General features: G+C 40.6%; 2 protein-coding genes across 4 annotated transcripts in view; both read left to right on the top strand.

Moving 5' to 3' along the window:
• The window catches only part of LOC136422321 (tubby-related protein 3-like), a 49,450-nt gene extending 39,720 nt beyond the window's left edge, over window positions 1-9,730 (top strand). For 2 of the 3 annotated variants that reach the window (XM_066410023.1, XM_066410021.1), the window contains 8 exons: window positions 959-1,134; window positions 1,512-1,733; window positions 2,512-2,624; window positions 3,128-3,242; window positions 4,557-4,655; window positions 5,040-5,127; window positions 5,550-5,633; window positions 6,124-9,730. In XM_066410023.1, coding sequence (XP_066266120.1) covers window positions 959-1,134; window positions 1,512-1,733; window positions 2,512-2,624; window positions 3,128-3,242; window positions 4,557-4,655; window positions 5,040-5,127; window positions 5,550-5,633; window positions 6,124-6,257 — 1,031 coding nt within the window. In that variant the 3' untranslated portion in view covers window positions 6,258-9,730. Of the gene's footprint in view, window positions 1-958; window positions 1,135-1,511; window positions 1,734-2,511; window positions 2,625-3,127; window positions 3,243-3,964; window positions 4,080-4,556; window positions 4,656-5,039; window positions 5,128-5,549; window positions 5,634-6,123 lie in introns of all 3 variants that reach the window. The other variant, XM_066410022.1, reaches the window with a different exon arrangement.
• A 743-nt stretch (window positions 9,731-10,473) lies between these two features.
• Window positions 10,474-19,215, top strand: LOC136421386 (leucine-rich repeat and IQ domain-containing protein 4-like). Its single transcript, XM_066408652.1, has 7 exons — window positions 10,474-10,825; window positions 14,367-15,571; window positions 15,759-15,871; window positions 16,270-16,413; window positions 16,682-16,789; window positions 17,380-17,544; window positions 17,992-19,215. The coding sequence occupies exons 2-7, from the start codon at window positions 14,368-14,370 to the stop codon at window positions 18,271-18,273; spliced, it is 2,016 nt and encodes a 671-aa protein (XP_066264749.1). The 5' UTR covers window positions 10,474-10,825; window position 14,367; the 3' UTR covers window positions 18,274-19,215.
• The last annotated feature ends 725 nt before the right edge of the window (window positions 19,216-19,940 follow it).

Below are 19,940 nucleotides of genomic sequence, written 5' to 3'. Positions count from 1 at the left end.
GAATTCCACTAATGACATAGTCAGTGTGTTCTTGTATAAAAGTATACATGGCTTCGCTATTGTTTTTTTGGATCGATAAATGCCGAGGGAGGTATCACTTTCGGACTTATAGTAGATATCAGATACTACCTAACAGAAGTCATAAAACGGAATCCTTTGAAATCTACAGGCTGAGCTTCTTATCATTGATAGCAGGCCTTTATTACTTTGTGTAATTTAGACCTTTTTGAAGTGATATGAAAAGCTTTGATGTCGTTCTTTGATGGAACTAGGACTGGAACTAGGTCTTCTTTCGAAGTCCTTTCTTCATCTTTGTTTCTTTGTCTTTAGGCTGAATTTTCAACAATTTACACACAACCTACATGTACCAACACATCAAACAGGAAATTTCCACCTGGCAGTTCTGGGGTTACCTTGGTGACAAACCGACACACACACACACACTACCTAAACAAAATAAAGGTCAAGCAGTTAGACCTATAGCAGTCGAACCTCAGACTGAGGATGAAGCATGACACTTTATCGTTAGTAGTGCAATGCGGCTTCGCTACTGCTCGCATATTCAGCCAAGCACGCCGGGTCACTCCTACTCTATAAGTGTGTTGGATTAATTCTTCTATGTGCAGAGGTTTGATATTTGAGGCTTACGCCTGAAGGTCCCTCATACACAGGGCCACCGACTTTACACAATGTACGTCACCATCGGAAATGATGAATGCAATCTCCGCCTTCAAGTCTTAGAACATGACCAAGCAAGGGCTGGGCCTAGAATCGAACTCAGGCCCACGGATCTATGGAATTTTATCCAGCAGCAGGGTAGCGTTCACGCTTTAGCCAAGGAGACACAAATGCTGCCTAAAATATTTTCTGTATTTTTTAATGTACATGGAAGTAATTGCAGTAACTTCTGTGTTGTCATTGCGTACCGTGTGTAATGTTTGATGCCTTTTTGTTCCAGAGCGTAAACTGCAGGCCATGGGAATTTCATCTAGTGTCAGTTACGACGACTTGAGCGACGAGGAGCCCGAGTCGGAGAGCCAGCCGGTTGCCACGCCGACCCCCGCCGTCCCCGCCGCCGCGACCAGCACCTCCCGTCCTTCAAGCTCAAGCTCAGGCTCCAAGAAACCAGGGACGGTCAGTGGTATCCATTTCTCTCTGATGTTTATCATAATTCCACTTCACAGGCTATTACATGTAGCTAGCAAGGCGTCAAGGCATCTTCTGGACGCCCTACACTAAGAAAACAAAGAAGTTAAAGCTTTTTTGCAGGGTCGACCCAGAGGACACCCTGTCTATTACCTGGTTATCATATTGCATGTACATGTACATGATTGCGTCCCCCCCACACAGACACTGCTACTGTTGTTTTTCCTAATATCAGACGTTTTCACTTAAGACGCTCAACATGCGCAGACATGACCTTAAACACTTGCATTCTGCATATGTGCTGTCTCAAAGATCTTTCCTTGTGGAATCCCACTTAAGAAAGATCTGTTTTTTTGCTTTCACAGCCTCAAGAAACAAGTAACGGTGCCAGCAAGCCCAACGCCAGTGCTAACGCCAACGCCACCGGGCCGCCGCAAGTGGACATCGACAACCTAGAGGAGTTCGTGCTGAAGCCGGCTCCGCAGGGCCACACCGTCAAGTGCCGCATCACGCGCGACAAGAAGGGCATGGACCGCGGCGTCTTCCCCACCTACTACCTGCACATGGAGAGGGATGATGGGAAAAAGGTGAGGCATCATGGGAAATACTGTTAGAGTTGACTGCTTAGATGAATCAAAATTGTGTAGATGTGGCAATATTATCTTTGAAGTAAATGTGATTGACAGTGGGTTTACCAAAATTACTTTGTTTTAGTTTTGGCACCTGAAAGAGTAAGCAAGTCATTTCTCTTGACGTCTTGGCAAACCAAGATCATACCATATTGAAATATATTTAGCCCATACAAAGAGGAACATATTTGTTTTTTGTTAAGTTCAGTGTTCTGGGTGATAAATTAGCAGTTATATGTACTTTGGTACCAAATCAGTGTGTGTACTCATCAGTGTTGATTTGATTTGATTTGATTTATTTGACAGTAAAAAAGTACAGCCAGGGCTACCCAACTAGCTGAAGGCAAAGGGTTAGCCCTGGGAACAGTGTTAGGACACACTTTAGACAATGGATTAGCCGAGTGGGCTCTCCACAGTGAAATGCGAAAAGTCGATTAAAGTGCCTTTCCTAAGGGCACAACGTCAGGGCATGTCAGAGCATTGAACCCAAGACCTCTTGGTTCTGAGGCAAATGCTAATATATAACCATTACACCATACAAGGTGTTTGGTCATACGGGACAAGTTTGAGCATAGCTAGTTAACTAGTTTAATCAACATCATGAATTCAGCACCATGGTCAAAACCATATTTTTTTCAAATATAGTTTAGATAGCTAGCAATATAAGCATAGGCAGATGCTTTGAAGAAAAGCACTTCCAAGCAATGAAGAATTGTTTGTGATGAACCTTTTGTAGGTTTTCCTGCTCGCTGGACGGAAAAGGAAGAAGAGCACGACGTCAAACTACCTTGTCTCCGTGGACGCCACAGACTTGTCGCGAGGAGGGGAGAGCTTCGTGGGGAAACTTAGGTGAGCTAGCCATCCTTAGTTTCCGAAAAATCTACTATTCAAGTTGAGAAATCTTTCTATTAGTGACATTTGCAAGTCGATTCCTTATTGTTTGTGTACTGAAAACATTTACTTGTGGAAAAGGTTCAAATGTTTGTGGAGAATTTATATTGTTAGCATATAAACCCAGCATTTCTTAACAAAGATGAAATTTCCAAAGCAACTTTGCCAATGTCTCTGTTGTCATTTTAATAATAACCTGTAGCATTGTTAAGATACAGTATCCCTTTGTACACAATCTATGAGTCTTTTTCATAAGGAAAGCTTTAAACTTTTTATTGATGAATGCATTTATTGTGAATTTGTTAAAGCCATATGCTCAGAGGCTATCCAGTCTTCAATTGTGTTTTCTTTCAGACAAGCAGTGCTTAAAGGTGTACTTGGAATTTCAAGTGCCTGCTCGATTTTTTGTTTTTTAAATTTGTTTGTTTGAAACTAACTTCGGACACATTGTTTTGTTCTAGATCCAATATGCTCGGCACTAAGTTCACCATATTTAGCCGCGGCGTGTCGCCGGATTCCAACATGGCGATGCCGGACGCCTCCAACATGCGAGAAGAGCTAGCCGCTGTTTGCTATGTAAGAGTCGAGCATGTGACCAACAACCAATCAGGACAGTCTCTGGCTGTGATTGACAGCTCTGTTAACCAATCAGACACCAGGCTTCAAAATTAAATTTGTAGTGAAGTCCTGATCGAGAGTTTAAATTGTTTAATTAATGTTGACACAAGTCAAACAACTCAAAGTTTTCTGAAATATTCTCATGTCGATCACAAGCAGATTTCTGTCCGTTCGGAAAAAGTCACCAAACAACAGTTGTTTTTGCAGGACAACTGGAATTTGTGGTTCCAGGGCTGTCCTTGTCGTCACAGTTTCATGCCTTTTCTTTCCTTCTTTTTCTCAGGCACCGACTATCACAGTCCTCAATACCAAATATAGACACTAGCAAGCTGTGAGGAAAATCTCAATATCCAAAATTTTCATCCTATTATGCCTGAAACTAAAGAAATGTTATGAAGAAAGCATTGCATACAAGATGTTATCTGACTGACTTGTCAATCACAGCTAGCTTCGTTCCTATTGGTTGTTGAGGATGTGGTATGCAAATGAGTGACCCTACCAGGCTCCAAGGCTATCCTCCTCTCCCCTCTTCTATACACTCTAACTTATCCACACACACAACAATTTGTCTGCCCCCCTCCCCCTTTCCAGCACCAAGGTCTCCTCCAACAGTTTATTCAGACAAGGGGTTAGTTAGGAAAGTCCTAGCATGCACTGAGCTTCCTTGGTTTCTGTCTCAGGTCGAACATGTTAGGCACCAAGTTTACGGTTTACGATAACGGAGCGAATCCGCTGAAATCAGGGGTCATGACAGACGGGTCCAACGTCAGGCAAGAAATCGCGGCTATCTGTTACGTAAGTCTCTCCTTCTGTCTACCTTTCCTTCTGTATATCTCACCTTCTGTCCATCTCACTTGTTGATCTCTCATTTTGTCCATCTTTCCATCCATCCATCTTGAAAGCTCTTAGGTTCTGTTTGAAAGAAAACAACTTTTGGTCTCCGCTTTTTGTTTCTTAGATTTTCATCTTTCTTAAAAACAAGTGAAGTGAAAATTACTTGTTCACAACCCTTGGTACATGTAGGTCTGTGAATAATCAGTGTGAACCAGTCAGTATTGCCCTGATGAAGATGACAGATAGTCATAAAAACGTTGGCTCATCTAAATACTTGGTTGTGAATAAAAAAATTTGCTGTTCAACCTTTGGTATAGTTCCCTTTTCTATTCAAAGTTGTCATCGGATTTACCAACATAATTATAGTGTGTACATGTAATACCAAATGTTGTATATACAATTATGTATTTATCTTTTGTTGTTTTGTTTTGTAAACAGGAAACAAACGTGCTGGGTTTCAAGGGACCCAGGAAAATGACGGTCATAATTCCGGGAATGACGCTGGACCACGAACGAGTCGCCATTAAACCAAGAAACGTAAGTCTTACTTCATTTTTCCAACAGTAGTTTATTTCCTGAAATGTGCTGTTCAATGCTTGTATCATAAATGTTAAGTAGTCTTCCTCAACTGAAAAGAAGCGTTTTCAATTATACATAGCTGGTTAGTGTAGCGTGACTTTATAATTTGCTTTGGCTTGCGTTTTGAGCCAAGCAAACCAGGTCACCCCTACCCATCTCAAACAAGTGTTTTAGGTACTTTAAGATGCATAGGTTTGACGATTTAGGCTTACACTTGAAGCTTTACGTCCCCATCAGAAATGACAGATGCCAATTGCTTACAACGTGGCCAAGCTGGTTAAAGAAATAACGTTTGTTGTTTTCCTGTGATAACTTTTTTGTTTTTATGTTGAATATCTACAGGACAGTGAAAGTCTGCTGAGTAGATGGCAGCACAGAAACATGGACAGCATCCTTGAACTACACAACAAGACCCCCGTGTGGAATGATGGTACGGTCCAATATTCCTCTCTTCCAACACCCACGCATGTACTGTAAATTTTAAAGCGTATGCAGTGGTTTCCTTTTCGTGGGGCCTTCTCCGTCAAAGTTACTACACTCAGATTTGCGTTTCAAAATTGTATTTCTACTGTACTACGGAATGGTTTCAACTGCAAACTTAAAGTATAGCGAAGACCTTCGTTCTCCTTCTATTACCGAATTAAGTCATTGCGAAAATGAAATGAATTTGCAGTATGCAGTACAAGGTTGTAATAGAATTATTGACCGACTTCATGTCAATAAAGTTAATGTATGGTAAATGGTCATGAACGTGGTAAATGTACTCTTTCAGATAGTGTGTTACTAAGAGATACAAGTCATGTAGACATAGAAAGCCCACTAAGACAATGACCTGTCTTCTTTTTTTCGCAGACACCCAGTCGTATGTGCTAAACTTCCATGGCCGTGTCACACAGGCGTCTGTCAAGAATTTCCAGATTGTCCACGACAATGATCGTAAGTATCGGCCCTTCATTGACTTACCAGTTTCTTTTGTATCATTAGCTCTGAAATTTATTCAGTGATTCAAAATACATGACATTTATTTGTGTATGCAAAATCAACCAATGTATGTCTTGAGTTATAGAAAAAATATCTGAAAATGGATTACTTACAAATGTATGTCATTGCTTTTTTTACCAGACTTTTTTTTTTGCACTCTCGCATCAGTTTTGGTGTTCTCTGAGGATGTCATCCATATAATTGTATCAACATGGCCTGATACTAAATCAACATACTTAACGTCATGTATTCAATATGTAATGTTTGTGTGAATCTTTCTCCAATAACGGAGTACATTGTGATGCATTATGATGAAAATTTCGTTTGTTATATGCTGTCCAGAAAAATTAAATATAAATTGTTACTTATATAACATGATAACACATGTAAATCTGAATAATGTTGTATTCAATATGTAATGTTTGTGCGAATCTGTCGTCCACAGCGGAGTACATTGTGATGCAGTTTGGTCGCGTGGCCGAAGACGTCTTCACCTGCGACTACAACTACCCTCTCTGTGCCGTCCAAGCCTTCTCCGTCGCTCTCAGCAGTTTCGACGGCAAGCTCGCCTGTGAATAATGCAAGAATGTAACGTCTGCCCAGAGCAATAGATTTGATAGGAGAGGAAAAAGGGGGAGGGGGGCAGAATACTTTCATGTACAGTCAAACCTGTTTAAAATGACCACCCCAAGGACTTGGTCACAGTTGACAGGTGGCCACTATAGAGCATTTTCACGTTACACTAAAATACGAACACCAACATGGAGGTGGTTGCAATTATCCGCTTTTTAGTGACTTGTACTACAAGTGTTTTGGGTATCTAAAGATCTTTTGACCCCCGCAAATGACCTCGATTAAAGAGGTCAAAGAAGAGAATACAAGAAGCATACTATTTAAGTATTCATGAAATGTTTCACTTTTGAAATTTTCAGACTTTTTGCAAAATTCGATTTTAAAAATGATGTGTATCCTTCAACTACGATCCATTGGAATGCAAATGAAGGACGCCAAGATGGCGGTCAGTACCTGTTTGCTTCATTGATAAGGAAAGAGAGTGAAAATGCTCTATAGACAAGATTATTTGGTCAATGGGAAAAATGATTACCAAAAAGCGGCTACAATAGTCAGGTGTTCCTTACACAGAGGTGGTCACTGGACTAAGTGCAGGTTTGACTGTACAATTTTCACCCTCACAAATGTTTTGGAAAGAAAAGTCTGTATGACTTTGTAAAGCCACATTCATATCAGTCTTAATCACACACTGCGGCCACAATACTTACTTGTTCCAATTATTATCATCATGATTATTCAACGAACCATTCCAGCATTGTATATTGTTTGCGATAAACATTGTACACTGTATATTGTTTGCGATAAACTGAAACCATCACCTAGACCACTAAGCTGTCATGATACTAACATGAGCTGAACATGTGACAATCATCCACTAGACATGTGATCACCACATGATCACAGTCCTCACTAATAGAAAGTCCTTTTCTTTAAAGCAGATCACGGACATTTATTTTGTTTTGTTTTTTCACAAATTTTGCACTAACATGATAAAGCATTCTGCCCCACCTTAAACTAGATATCATATTCTCACATGTACCTAATAATACATGTAGCATTGTAATGTGTGAAAAAGAAATTGTATGCTACTTTGTACAGTAAAATTTGTTAGGGAAATCTTTGTTGAAAGGACACAGTAATGACCGCACTTACTGTATTCAGCCATGTGATAGGCTCTTTGAAGAGTTTGAAATTGAGTTGGTTGTATTTTTCATGTGTTATGACCAGAAATTTGTGTGTGTATACGGCTAGCAAGCAGGTTTTGTAGCTTTTGAACTGTGTTGTTTTATAAGCTGATTTTTTGACAACAAAAAAGAGGACCATGTTAAGGAAATATTGACAAGAATCAGTGTTAGAACCAGTAGAATTTGAAAAAAATGCTTCTTGAGTTTGCAGAATTAGTGCCAGTCTATAGCATCTGTACTACTGTGGCATTGTGAGGCACTAGTTTAGCACTGCATTAAACTAGTTTTCACACACGTTCACTCAAAAGTACTTAAATCGTCAGATTTTTACATGGAGGACCAAAAGTGTTGGCCTATATATATATCTATATTCCAACATTCATAAGGGAAATGTGGAAAATATACTATTGCTGCATTATAATATTAACACTTTCTTGTAGCTTTTGTGATTTTGAAGCCATCACTTCTCAGAAATAACCTTTGGTTTGAAGACATTTAGTTGTTGGTAGCATTTTCTCAACAATTGTAGGTCTTGGTTCGAGTGGGATAGTTTTTGGTTGGCAAGACTAAATTGACTTTGTGGTAATTTTGAGCTATATTTCAATATACTGTCAAACCTGTCAATAATGATCAAGAAAATGGACCACTGTTGACACTTAATACTTGGGTCAATGGAAAATATTTTAAGTTGGCCAAGTGGTCACTTGTACAGGTTTGACTGTATTCATATTCAGAGTGTGAATCTTTCATAGCATTGTCCAACACATATCCAACAGTAACAAAGCAGAATATTGTACGGCAACTTTAATTCATCATATAGTTCAAGCTTATTTTGATTTTTTGCTGTGCAGGAATATCTTTAATTAAGACAGAAAATTTGCAAAAGGAATAGCATTTCTGTACTTATAAGAAAGAATACACATTGTATGAGCACTTGAAAAGACTCTATTTTGTAGGAATACTTGTACAAAGGCTTCGATGATTCGATGTATAAATATGAGAGCATATGGCATATTGGCAAGCTCTGTAAAGGGATGATTGGTTGTTTAGGTTATAGGTCAAAAACTTTGACCTGTCTTACCTGGTTCAAATTTAAGGTCTGTGTATGTCAGACAGCACTATACATGCATAAGCAGGGCAAAGTCACTACAATGTATGTGCTAGTGGTATAAAGAGTGATTTTTAAGTACAAGTTATGGCAGGATACCATCAACCTTTTGAACACTGCATCTGTTTGTTTATACCACTTGAAAATCGTAACGTTTTGGAGGTGTACGTGTTTTTTTGAAAGTTCAAAGGCCACTGTAGGTTCGCCAAATACTGACGGTAGTTACAAAGCTGCATATGGGCAACCCTTTTCGGATAAACCAACGAACGGTATGTATAAGTCATTGGTGTGTGTTGAAATCAATTGTATATTTTAATAACTAAAGATGTTTAGAATATCTTCTGTGTCTATATGACATACAACCAAGAAGACTCGTCAAAAGTGGTACTACAGATATATACACTATATAGAATGTCTATATTATTATGATTATTAGTTTTGTGCTTAATTTTTGTTTGACCTATTACATTGTCTCTGAATGGATTCAGGAAAAAGGTGGAAAGGTTATTGGGACCAGGTCAAAGTGTAAGGGTCAAATGGTATCTAGGTCATGTCTCCACTGATTACCATATTATATCACCGCAAGATTTTTCGACTGCAGCATTCTGTTCATGTTAAGATGTTTAGTGATTTTGCTGTTACTTTTAATCAATTTACTAGTAATTATGACATACTTCTGCATTAGTATCTGTTAGTGTATGATGTGAAAGTCTTGTATTCATTCAAAGATCATTTTGGTAAATGCTTGCTTAGCCATTTCGTCTTGTGTTGGAAGGTCATTATTGACCTGCAGTTCGTTCTGCAACTGCTAGGTGTCGCCACTGCATTGATCATTTTCTGAGCTAGTGACCATTTTCTGAGTTTAGTGTACCCTGTGGCCGTGAATGTGTTTGTACTGTATCAGTGCAGTTTTGGCAAACTGATGTTTAGAACTCTTACCCACTCTGACCACCAATTTTCACTTAAGTACACTAAGCAATGGCAATTAATGTACATCAAATCCTTGTACCCACTTTGTGTATCACTAAGACATTCCACCAAGGATCTTTAAGAAACTTTGTTTTCTTCACCTGTGTCAGACAGGTGTCATATGCTCATGTGCCTGTGTTTTGAAAATGCTGCATTATTGCTTAAGACATGTAGTCTTGTAGAATAAAAGAATAGCGGATGCTTTTCAATATCAACAAGATTGTGTGCGGTGTCTTGCTTTGTATGATATTTCCTTTAGTATGGAGGTTTTCACAATTCTCAAATCAGGTACAGTCAAACCTCAAGGGATTTTTAGAAATGGCCACTAGAAAATATTCTTAATTTTTCGGCCAATGAGAGGAATAATTTAAGGGAGTACAGAAAAGTGGCATTGGCCCGCGGTGGCCCTTATGTAGAGTAGTCACTAGGTCAGGTTTAGAGTATGTAGGTTCGAAGACGGTGTATAGTTTGGTATGTATGACAAAATTGTAAATCTGAACAAACTGTCTCCTGGACCCATTCTTCTATCCCGGGACGGAAATTTGCTTGAATGCTGTGATGTAAAAAATCTGTCCAAAAAAATCTTAACTTCATGACATGAAGTTGAAGCTGTACTTTCGTATGACAGATTTGACAAGGAAAATTTACTTCCGAACAATGAGTTGGTGTGTGGGACGGACACAAATTCAAAGCTGGAGACAGTCCCGGTGCAAGTCAACGTGATACATGTAATACTTGTCATAACACATGCTTCGAGTGGCCTTCAAAAATGGAGAGAAAGATATCCTATTGAGCTTTGATCATGATATAGAAAACCTTTAGCACACATATACGCGCGCACACAACCTTGTATAGTACAAACTGTGTTGTAGCTGACCAAGGGCCAAACTATTTACATCCGCGTCCTCGTCACAATTAAGCCCTATTCACTCTAGCACGCAACATTCTTGACAAAAGGCGTTACCAGGTCACCTGTCTCGGTTACCTACCGCGATTAACTGGTGCGCTAACAAGCAAACAATGGGTTTGAATGATCGGGGTGGTTAGGTTACATGCACGCCCCCACACTAAGAGGTCCAGTATTTGAGACGTAGGTGGGCGCCCCTAAACCTGTTCGAAAGCAGCGAGAAAGAGACAAGAGCCTGGAGACACGTCTCGACCTTCATGTCTACTAGTATCTTGTCCCACCAACGACATGGAGGTCAAGGGACTAGGTAGGTGTAGGGTGACGTCCGTCTGACACAGTTTTCAGCAAGGTCTACATAGTTTAGAGCAAGGAGGACGACCGACAACAAGTGGCACTCTCATTCCACGTAAGTTGTTTTTATTCCAACTATACCGGAGAAATATGTATTCTAACACATCAGGTATGCACAGTTTAGATGCAAAATGTATATATATACAAGCGTGTATCATACTGGTGGGATGTTACATTGCTGATCTCTTTAGACACATTTCTTGCTGGTAGAATATGTATGAATAAGGTTTAATCCTCCTTGATGTGCCCTGGCAGAATTTTGTTTGACGTAACGTTAAGGTTCGCGACCGCAAATAGAGGGCTTTCTTGGGATAGTCGTACAACACTCAGATCAGCTGTCATAGCCACGACAAACAACACAACACCCAACAACACAAAACCGTACGGTGGATGTGAGTGCCTGTAGGGTAAAAGAAGACCACGCCTTCTCTTCACCTACGTTCTGTGTCCGCCATTTGCTTTTTTTTTTGTTATAGAAACCTCGAGCTCTTTGTTCCATATTGCCCGCGGCCACCGTCTATTTATAGAGTGTGTTTACTAGTTTGGTGCTCTTATTTGATGTTCTTATTTGGTGCTCTTCTGCATGTTTACGCTAAAATATTTCTTATTTCTATCGGTCTATTTCATGAAAAAGACTGTAAGGCCACAGCAAGTAAATTTTATGGATGACATCCTCCGCAGACTCCAAAGTTAATGAGATAGGGCGAAAAAAAAACAAGGCGGGCCATAAAAAACAAGATTCCTATATTCTCAAATTTTGAGATCATAAATCTTGTTAAACAAGAATTGAGGTGACGAAATATGATATCATGACCAACAGGTCTTTTATTTCTGTATTCAACCAATGAGGTTTCATACATAATAATAATGGGTCTGGGATATGGGGGTCCTTCAAAAGCCCAAAGTTTTGTCCTATTGATTCCGCACACTTGAAATTTTGCAAATACGCACTTAATCTTCCAAGAACAGCTTGCAACCTTGCAGTACGGGCAGAACTAGGGAGGTACCCCCTTCACATAGAGGCCTCCCTTAAGGCCATTGAATGCTTTCTTAGGATGCGCCACAACGTACCAGCTGACAGTTTACAAGCCGACGCCCTGTTGTGCCAACTTCAATTAGAATCCAATGGCAAAAAATGCTGGGCGTCCGGTGTCCGTAACATGCTAGAGGAATGCGGTTATGCCTTCGTTTGGAGCCCACAAGTATCCTTAGGAACAAATATGTCACATATCATTAACTCCATTAGTCAACGATTAAAAGACATCTATACTCAAACATTCTCAGCCGAAATCCACAACGATAACAGGGATAAATCTTACAGCAACAAACTCCGAACCTACCGCCTGTTTAAGTCATTGTATAAAGAAGAAGAGTATTTATCCATTAGCAACATCAAACACAGAGTGGCTACTACTAAACTCCGGGTTAGCTGTCACAGATTACATGTCGAAACAGGAATGCACAACCGCACGCCTCTACAACATAGACTTTGTCAACATTGTAATTTAAATCGAGTAGAAGATGAGCAACATTTCGTCCTAGATTGTAAATTATACGATAGCGAAAGAAGTGTACTTTTTAACCTTATCAAAGAAAAATTCCCATATTTCAAACATCTAAATGCAACAGACAAATTTATATTTTTATTACGCCTAGATAATCCTTATATTAGAAATATTGTCTGTTCATACATTTACACATGTACAAAGAAGCGAGAAGAAGTCGACTCTACTAGACTAGCTTAGTTTAATAACACGTTTGTCTATTTTATATGTTTACAGCTTGTATTGTTGTATCTATGTCCTTGTATGTTTCATGTGTTAAGTTAGACGACCTGTACCTAGCCCCTCGGGGCATGAATGCACAATAAAGGTCTTTCATTCATTCATTCATTCATTCATGATATAAAACCTCCTTGATTCAACAGTAAATATGTCCTTGCAGATGTGTATACATCTCAATAGACTAACTGCAACAAATGCAGAAAAGAGCTTGTTGTACCATCATATATATATGAAGCAACTACACTGGGTATTCATATGTGATGAAACACCTTGTGTCAATTAACCAGAATCCCCCCCCCCCCCCCCCCCACACACACACACACATTATTTGCAGGAACTACACTCAGGGTATCCATATGCAATGAAACACCTTAGACTGTCAACATTAAACTGTTCTTGAAGATGTGTACACAGCTCAATTAACTAGAACAAACGCAGAAAACATCTAATGTCATACCATCATGGGCAGGAACTACACTGGGTATTCATATGCAATGAAACACCTTAGACTGTCAACGTTTACGACATATTTGCCAATTTTTAGCATGTTGACCACCGTCGGAGGGCAATGAAATTTCTTGTTTTTTATTTCGAAATCAGGCGAAAATTAATGAGCGCGCTGATGTCATCCATAAAAATTACTTGCTGTGGCCTAATGTTGTAAGCTAAACCCCATGTAAGATCATATAACTCTGCCTACTTCCTTCTGTACTTGTTTATTCAAGGCAAATCCTAGCTACATGATAGAAGTTGATGCATCTATAATTGCGTTGAAAGTAGCTTTCTTTAGACACCGTATCTACTTACATCTACTCATAAAACAAACAATTAGAGCACCGTAGAATGACAAATTTTAACATTTGTTGTGGACATATTGGGGCATTGCCTTTAGAAATCCGATAGGTGGCGCTTTCTTTACTTCCTGCTTCTGTGACGTAGCCGCATCCCGCCTACACATTACATACTTGTACGCATTGCGGCCATCAAAGTGTTCAAACAAGATTATTACTACCGTAATACAACATTATTACCGTTATTACCGTAATGTTTAGCCACATAGATAGGTACAGGGCATATGTTACAGTGGAACCTTCTCATTGGAGACAAGCATAAGAAGCACTAAAACAACACCTTGTGAAAGTACTTACCCTAAGTTAAATCTCAAAAATTATTATTCTCCACCACACAGCCACAAGGGTATACTTCATAAACATGCAAAGAAAACAGGCTGTTATCCAGCTCGAACGACGAGTACAGATCCCGGAAGTAACCAAACCTTACATTTGACCCAGATTTCGGCTGTATTCATCCGCTCAGGGCAGACCTGACCAAACTACTCACATATGTTCTTACGCCAACTAATCTGGTGAAGTCAACAAATTCTGACCAAATTAGGAAAGCTTAGACCCTACCTGTTCTTTCTAAACAAAAACGTCTCCAGATTGGGCAAAAATTTTCAAGGAAAATAAAGGTTTTCAATGATTTTAAGTTGGCACTACAAATTTTTGGCCTCCGCCGTCCATGTCCACTGTAATATCTACCCTATATTTCGAAGTAATACACTACTTCTGACTGAAACATATGATATCTGCCACTGTTTCCGCTTACTATTGAACGTCGGCTGCGCGCAGTTCACTTGAGCTCCGCTGAGCGTCAAGTAAAAAAGGTTACTTTTTGTGGTACTTAACCAGGTAAATCCCTATAGGCGAAATACTGTGTTCTGCTACCTTGCTTTAAACAAGGTAACGTGTTATTCAAGTCACTTATGATACGTGACCTAACATTAAGTTTGATATTTCCATGTGTACATAGGATGTCCAAGATGGCGGCAAGTCTGAACCTACGACCCAAAAACTTTAACGGTCGACTTTACCTCGACCTCACCAAAAAACGCCTGAAGTCCATCCCTAAAGAAGTCTTCGACATCACTGACTTGGAATATCTCGACCTGTCCAAAAACAAAGTAACAACCATCCAAGAATCAATCGGTCGTCTACAAAATCTGTATCGTTTGGATGCAGACGACAACAAACTGACAACTTTGCCCCAGGCAATAGTTTGTTTGAAGGAGTTAGAAGAACTGTACACACAAACCAACAACCTTACAGAGCTACCTGGCGACATAGGTGAGTTGAAGAAGCTCGCATGGCTACACGTCAACGACAACCAACTCGCGGTACTCCCACGGAGTATTTGCACTGTCTTCAATCTCAAAATGTTGGTTGCGAGCAACAACAAGCTTTCGGAACTGCCGTCCGGTTTTGAGCAACTGCAAAACCTGACGAAATTGTACGTTGGCGGTAACCAGTTGACAGAGCTTCCATCGGGCGTCTGTTCTCTCCCAAAGCTCGAGACCATCGTTGCCAGTAACAACAAACTCTCAACCTTGCCAGACGGAATCGAAAGGCTGGAGAACTTGACAGAACTGTACATCGACGGCAATCAGTTCACAGAGATTCCGCTAGGGGTCTGCTCCTTGTCAAACCTCGAAGTGCTGGTGGTTGGCCCGAACCCGATCAGATTTTTGCCTGATGAGATCGAAAACCTCATCAGGCTGAAATCTCTCACCATCATATCCTGTCAGTTTGACGAGTTCCCGAGCCAAATCGTCAAGCTGAAATCTCTTGAGCAACTATTTGCAGGGCAAGAGGGCGACTACCGTTTCAAAGCCGTTCCTGACGAAATTGGAGATCTCGAGCAGCTGCGATATTTGGCGCTGTCCAACAACCGTCTCAACGCCCTTCCCCAAACAATGGACAAGCTAAAGCGGCTTCGAGATGTCTACCTCTACGAGAACAACTTCGAAACCTTCCCAGAGGTCCTCTGCAGCCTGCCGAAGCTGTTGGTCGTGGACATAAGGAACAATCGTGTCAGCAAGATTCCCAGTTCGGTTTCCCGGCTGAGTCGTCTGAAGCGCCTAGTGGTTGCTGGAAACCCCCTGAAATACCCTCCAGAAGACGTATGTAAGAAAGGGAGTGATGACATCTTGGCATTCCTCAAGAAAGAAGCTGATAAAGGTAAGAAGTCTTTGTTTATTTGTTTGTTTGTTTACTGAACGGAAACATTAAATTCCATGTGTTTGGCCACTCAATTCTGTAGGTGGAACATATAATGTTCTCTTCAATTCGTCCATCTTGTCTAATTCCTTTCTCAAAACATTTTAGGACTATGACTAAATATAATGTTTCTTTTCTCCGTGTGTAGAGGAGGACCTAAAGAGAGCCTTCTGCCGCCTGGCTTTGACTGTGGACCGGCTGCAGATCAAGCCAACTGCTCGTCTTTTGGGACTGAGCGATGATGTCATCGAGAAAATACAGGTACATACTAGTATTGTATATTTTGCAACATTACATTGTGGCATGTAGACATCATAAGACAAACAATAATGAGAAAGGGTAGGTTGGTTGTGTTCCTTATCCCTCCACCCCAAATTAAAGGAGTGAAGTAGTGTTCTGGGAGCTGTCTGTGAATCTGTCTGTGTTTCTGCACTGCAATTTATGTGTATTCTGCCAGAGGGAGCTTGCCGCCTGAGGGGGTGAAATCTCTAATAACTGCATGAAAATTGGAGGTTACATTTCTTGGTCTGCCTGTTGGTGAACAAGATAACTTAAGAACTTACAGCTGGATGGATTGAATTTTGAGCCCCCTGGTAACTTCCCTAGGTACTGTAGCGGAACTTCCGGTTTGATATCTCGTTACCTTTTCATCTTTTCAGGAGGAGCATCCAGACGACCAGATGTACCAGATGCTGATGACATGGAAGGAGAAGGAGGGGTCAGAGGTTATGATGGACAGTCTTGGAGGAACCTTGGAGTCGCTGGGCCTTTACGAGCTGGCCTCTTCCTTAAATCCTGAAAGGGTAAGACATATTTGTCTTTTGTAAGAGACGTAAAATAAGGGTCCCGTGTTCGAGGAGTTGTCTCAAGCACGTAAAATGAACTACAACATGTACAGCCTCATTACTCAGATGGGTACCTACTGGCTGTACTTCAGATAGATAGATTGAATGTAAATTTGCAAGTACGGTGGTGTATACTTTATGGAGTTAGATAGCTATAATAATATTCTTATCCGCTTTGTATGATTAAAGCAACGGAGTATTTCATCTCTTTCTTATCTTGTGTCAGCCTGAAGCTGTTCTGGCGGATGAGAAAGACGGTTCGTCCGACCCAAAACCACCCGCACCCACCGCCCGGGTTCAGCCGATTGTCCGATCGGAAGAGACAACCGTTAAGGTAAGCCTCATGGTATTATGTTCTTATTCCCCATGTCAAAGTAAAAATCCATCAGCAGTAAAATAAAACAAACCTTTCAGACGCAAATATGAAAAGAGATAGCTGATGATCTGACATAACAACAACATGATGTCATGGCACCAGTGCTATGAAAACAAGTATATTGTGCATGTGACCCAATAGTGTGTTATACTGTACATTATGGTTCAACTTGAAAAATGTACCATTGATGTCTGTATTGTTATTGATGAAAGAAAGCAAATGGAGGATAAATTAATAAACTTAAAAGAAGAAAAATATTAAGTAAAATGCTAGAAAATAACGTGTTCAGCGTGTACCATGAATAGTCTCAATTCCGAGAACATTGTACGAATTAGACCAACAATGCATAATTCCATTGAAATGTTTTCAAATCTAACAGTTTTTAACATCTCATCATCATCATATCGGGCGGCTTGCCCGGACCAAGGTTGCTCTCTCCCTCCAGGCGTCACAGTCTGCCATTAGTTGGTCTAGATCTTCAGACCTCACCCCTACATCCCCAGCAAGTTGGTCTTTAACATCTAGTATTTGCTTTCTTGTCTTATCAGGAAAATGCAGTTTTCTTGTCATACCAGTGGGACCACCAGGACAAGGTGCTGCAGCTGCACGATCGCCTACAGGAGCGAGGCTACGGCTGCTGGATGGACATCAAGCAGATGGGAGGAGGCGACAGTCTGTATCAGATGATGGACAAGGGCATCAGGGAAGCCAAGGTACAAACATTCTCTGTAAATAGCATCGATGGATTACATGTGTACTACAGTTACTGTAGAAAGACCTGAAAAGTTTGAGATATGATGGGTGATTGAGTATAGGAATGAAAGTTGATATAAAGACGTTTGTCTTTGCTTCAACTGGCAAAATAATTTACTTCACAAAGTCGAGGAAATGACCTTCTTAGCTTTGATTGCCAACCTTCTTTTCTATCTTACGTGTCAGAAGTGTACAGAGACCAGTAGATAGCAAACGTTAGCGACAAAACGTTCATTTTATTCATCCAAAGATTTTCCGTAGGACACTCGCTGGTTTCATATAGACTTCAGTTAGAGCTCGGTCGAAGTCGTAAGAACGCTTAGTGTTCTTGTGTGCCTTGTCTAATAAGACTCTAAGTTGGATATAAATGTGGAGCTGTCTTTGATGTTTCGTATTTTATGTTGAAGGTCGTGGTCAGCTGCGTGACGCCCCCTTACGTCGAATCCCCGAACTGCCAGGACGAAGTTGCGCTTGCGCGGACCCTGAAGATGCCGATCATTCCCGTCATGCTTGAGAAGACAACATGGCCGCCGCCCGGACCCATGTCCATCCCCTTCGCACAGCTTCTCTACATCAACATGGCCAAAAGTGATCAGGATGAAGACCCCTGGAAGGGACCTCTGTTTGAGGAACTGATCAGAATGATCGAGTATTTTGTGCTTGACTCTAAGGATGAAAGTGCTGAATAGGATATAATCAGGAGTGTGATGAACATGCTATAAGCAGGTTCATGATTCTAAATGCGCATCCGCAGGGTCAAAGGTGAAGGCCTCTAACTTGTAAACAGTTTTGATCTAGACCTTGTTAAATACATTTCCAGGCGTGTTTTGTTTATATCTCAAGGGTCTTAACCTTTGGCATATTACACACGAATGCGCAGGCGGACTCATGAGCCGGCTTATATATGATCTATGTTTTGATTTGTAAAATATTTCTACAAAGTGTCAAACTTTCAAAGTATCCTGGTGTCATTATGAGCGACATTTTCAGATTTGATGACGACGTTGTTAACAACAGAATGATATGCATTTGTTCTTATGCCGCCGCTGTTGTTATGCTGTAAAAACTGCACAGGAATGTAAGGTTTTGAATCAGATATAAATGTTGAATAGATACAATGATATCGCTTGAATAAGTACGCAATTTTGTAGCTGTGTTCTTGTAATGACACCACTATGCACTAGTACTGTATACTAGTATCAGATGTGCTATCATCATTATAACAGATTGGTGGCAAATGATACTTGATATTTTAAGACAGGCTATTTGTTCGTTTCTGTGAGTGTGCACTACTCTGTACACAATGTCCTGGTTTTTATTTAGTATTTGTTGTGACCCATGTATGTCCAGCCTATGTATATTTGAATGTATAATTATCTTCACCGAGTACTTGTACTCGGAGAAGATCATGTTTTCGGTTGAAAAATCTGTTGGGTGGGTCGGTATGTATGTCAAGAGCATAATTCAAGAAAGCTTCAATGAATCTTTATGATTTTTGGTAGGTGTGTAGTGGTTGTGCAAAGGCAGGTCAAGTTCGAAAATGGTTCACCTTGCGTTTTTCAACGGTACTGCAGCGGACTTTGCATTTTTTTGCGTTTGTATGTAGGCAAATAAAGTGACGGAAACGTTAATGGGTCTTCATGATTTTTTGCAGGTGTGTAGATATTGGAAAAACGGAGGTCAAGTTCAAAAATGGTTCCCCTGGCATTTTCCGTTCGTACCACAGCGGGCTTTATATGGATGTGTATTTGTATGTCAGCATAACTCAAGAAGCTGTTGATGGATCTGTATGATATTTGGTGGATGGGTAGAGTTTACAGAAAGGAAGGTCAAGTTCGATAATGGGCCTTCTAGCGGGTATCTAAGGTACTGCAGCGGAGCTTCAAAATTTAGGGGCATATTTTCTGAAAGTGCTATGGTCATGATTTTTGTGTGGTAGATAGTTCATGCCACAGAAAGTAATTTCTGTAAATTAGGGCTCCCTAGCGGCTTGTTTATTTATTGAATGCCTTCATTTGCAAATTCATGCCCGTAGGCTAGGTACAAACAGTAGACAGGGTAACAATAGTAAGAAGTGTGTAGTCTATGCACCTAACTAATATTTCTACATTACTGGGGGGTTTGACTTCGTCTTTGTAGGCAGTGGCTGATGAAAAGTCCCATGTTATCATTAAGCTTTTTATTATGTAGCCCTGGCCATGGCGCTGTGTGCTCTCCTCGATGTCGTGACGTCCTTTGAAGGAGTGGTACGACACGGTAGGTAGCAGGACAGTTCGGCCCATGGTCAGTTCGGCCCCGACGTTTCGGCCCCAGGTCGAAGACGTTTCGGCCCCAGGTCGAAGACGTTTCGGCCCCA

The sequence above is a fragment of the Branchiostoma lanceolatum genome, chromosome 16 (assembly GCF_035083965.1).
Source record: "Branchiostoma lanceolatum isolate klBraLanc5 chromosome 16, klBraLanc5.hap2, whole genome shotgun sequence".
Taxonomy (NCBI): Eukaryota; Metazoa; Chordata; class Leptocardii; order Amphioxiformes; family Branchiostomatidae; genus Branchiostoma; species Branchiostoma lanceolatum.
This window is presented reverse-complemented; position numbering and strand designations above follow the sequence as displayed.

Bases quoted from the DNA above. Each gene is read 5' to 3' on its own strand.
- LOC136421386 (XM_066408652.1), top strand. From the start codon at position 14,368: ATGTCCAAGATGGCGGCAAGTCTGAACCTACGACCCAAAAACTTTAAC. The intron at 15,572-15,758 runs GTAAGAAGTCTT...CTCCGTGTGTAG, and splicing joins CAAGAAAGAAGCTGATAAAG to AGGAGGACCTAAAGAGAGCC. The intron at 16,790-17,379 runs GTAAGCCTCATG...TTGTCTTATCAG, and splicing joins CGGAAGAGACAACCGTTAAG to GAAAATGCAGTTTTCTTGTC.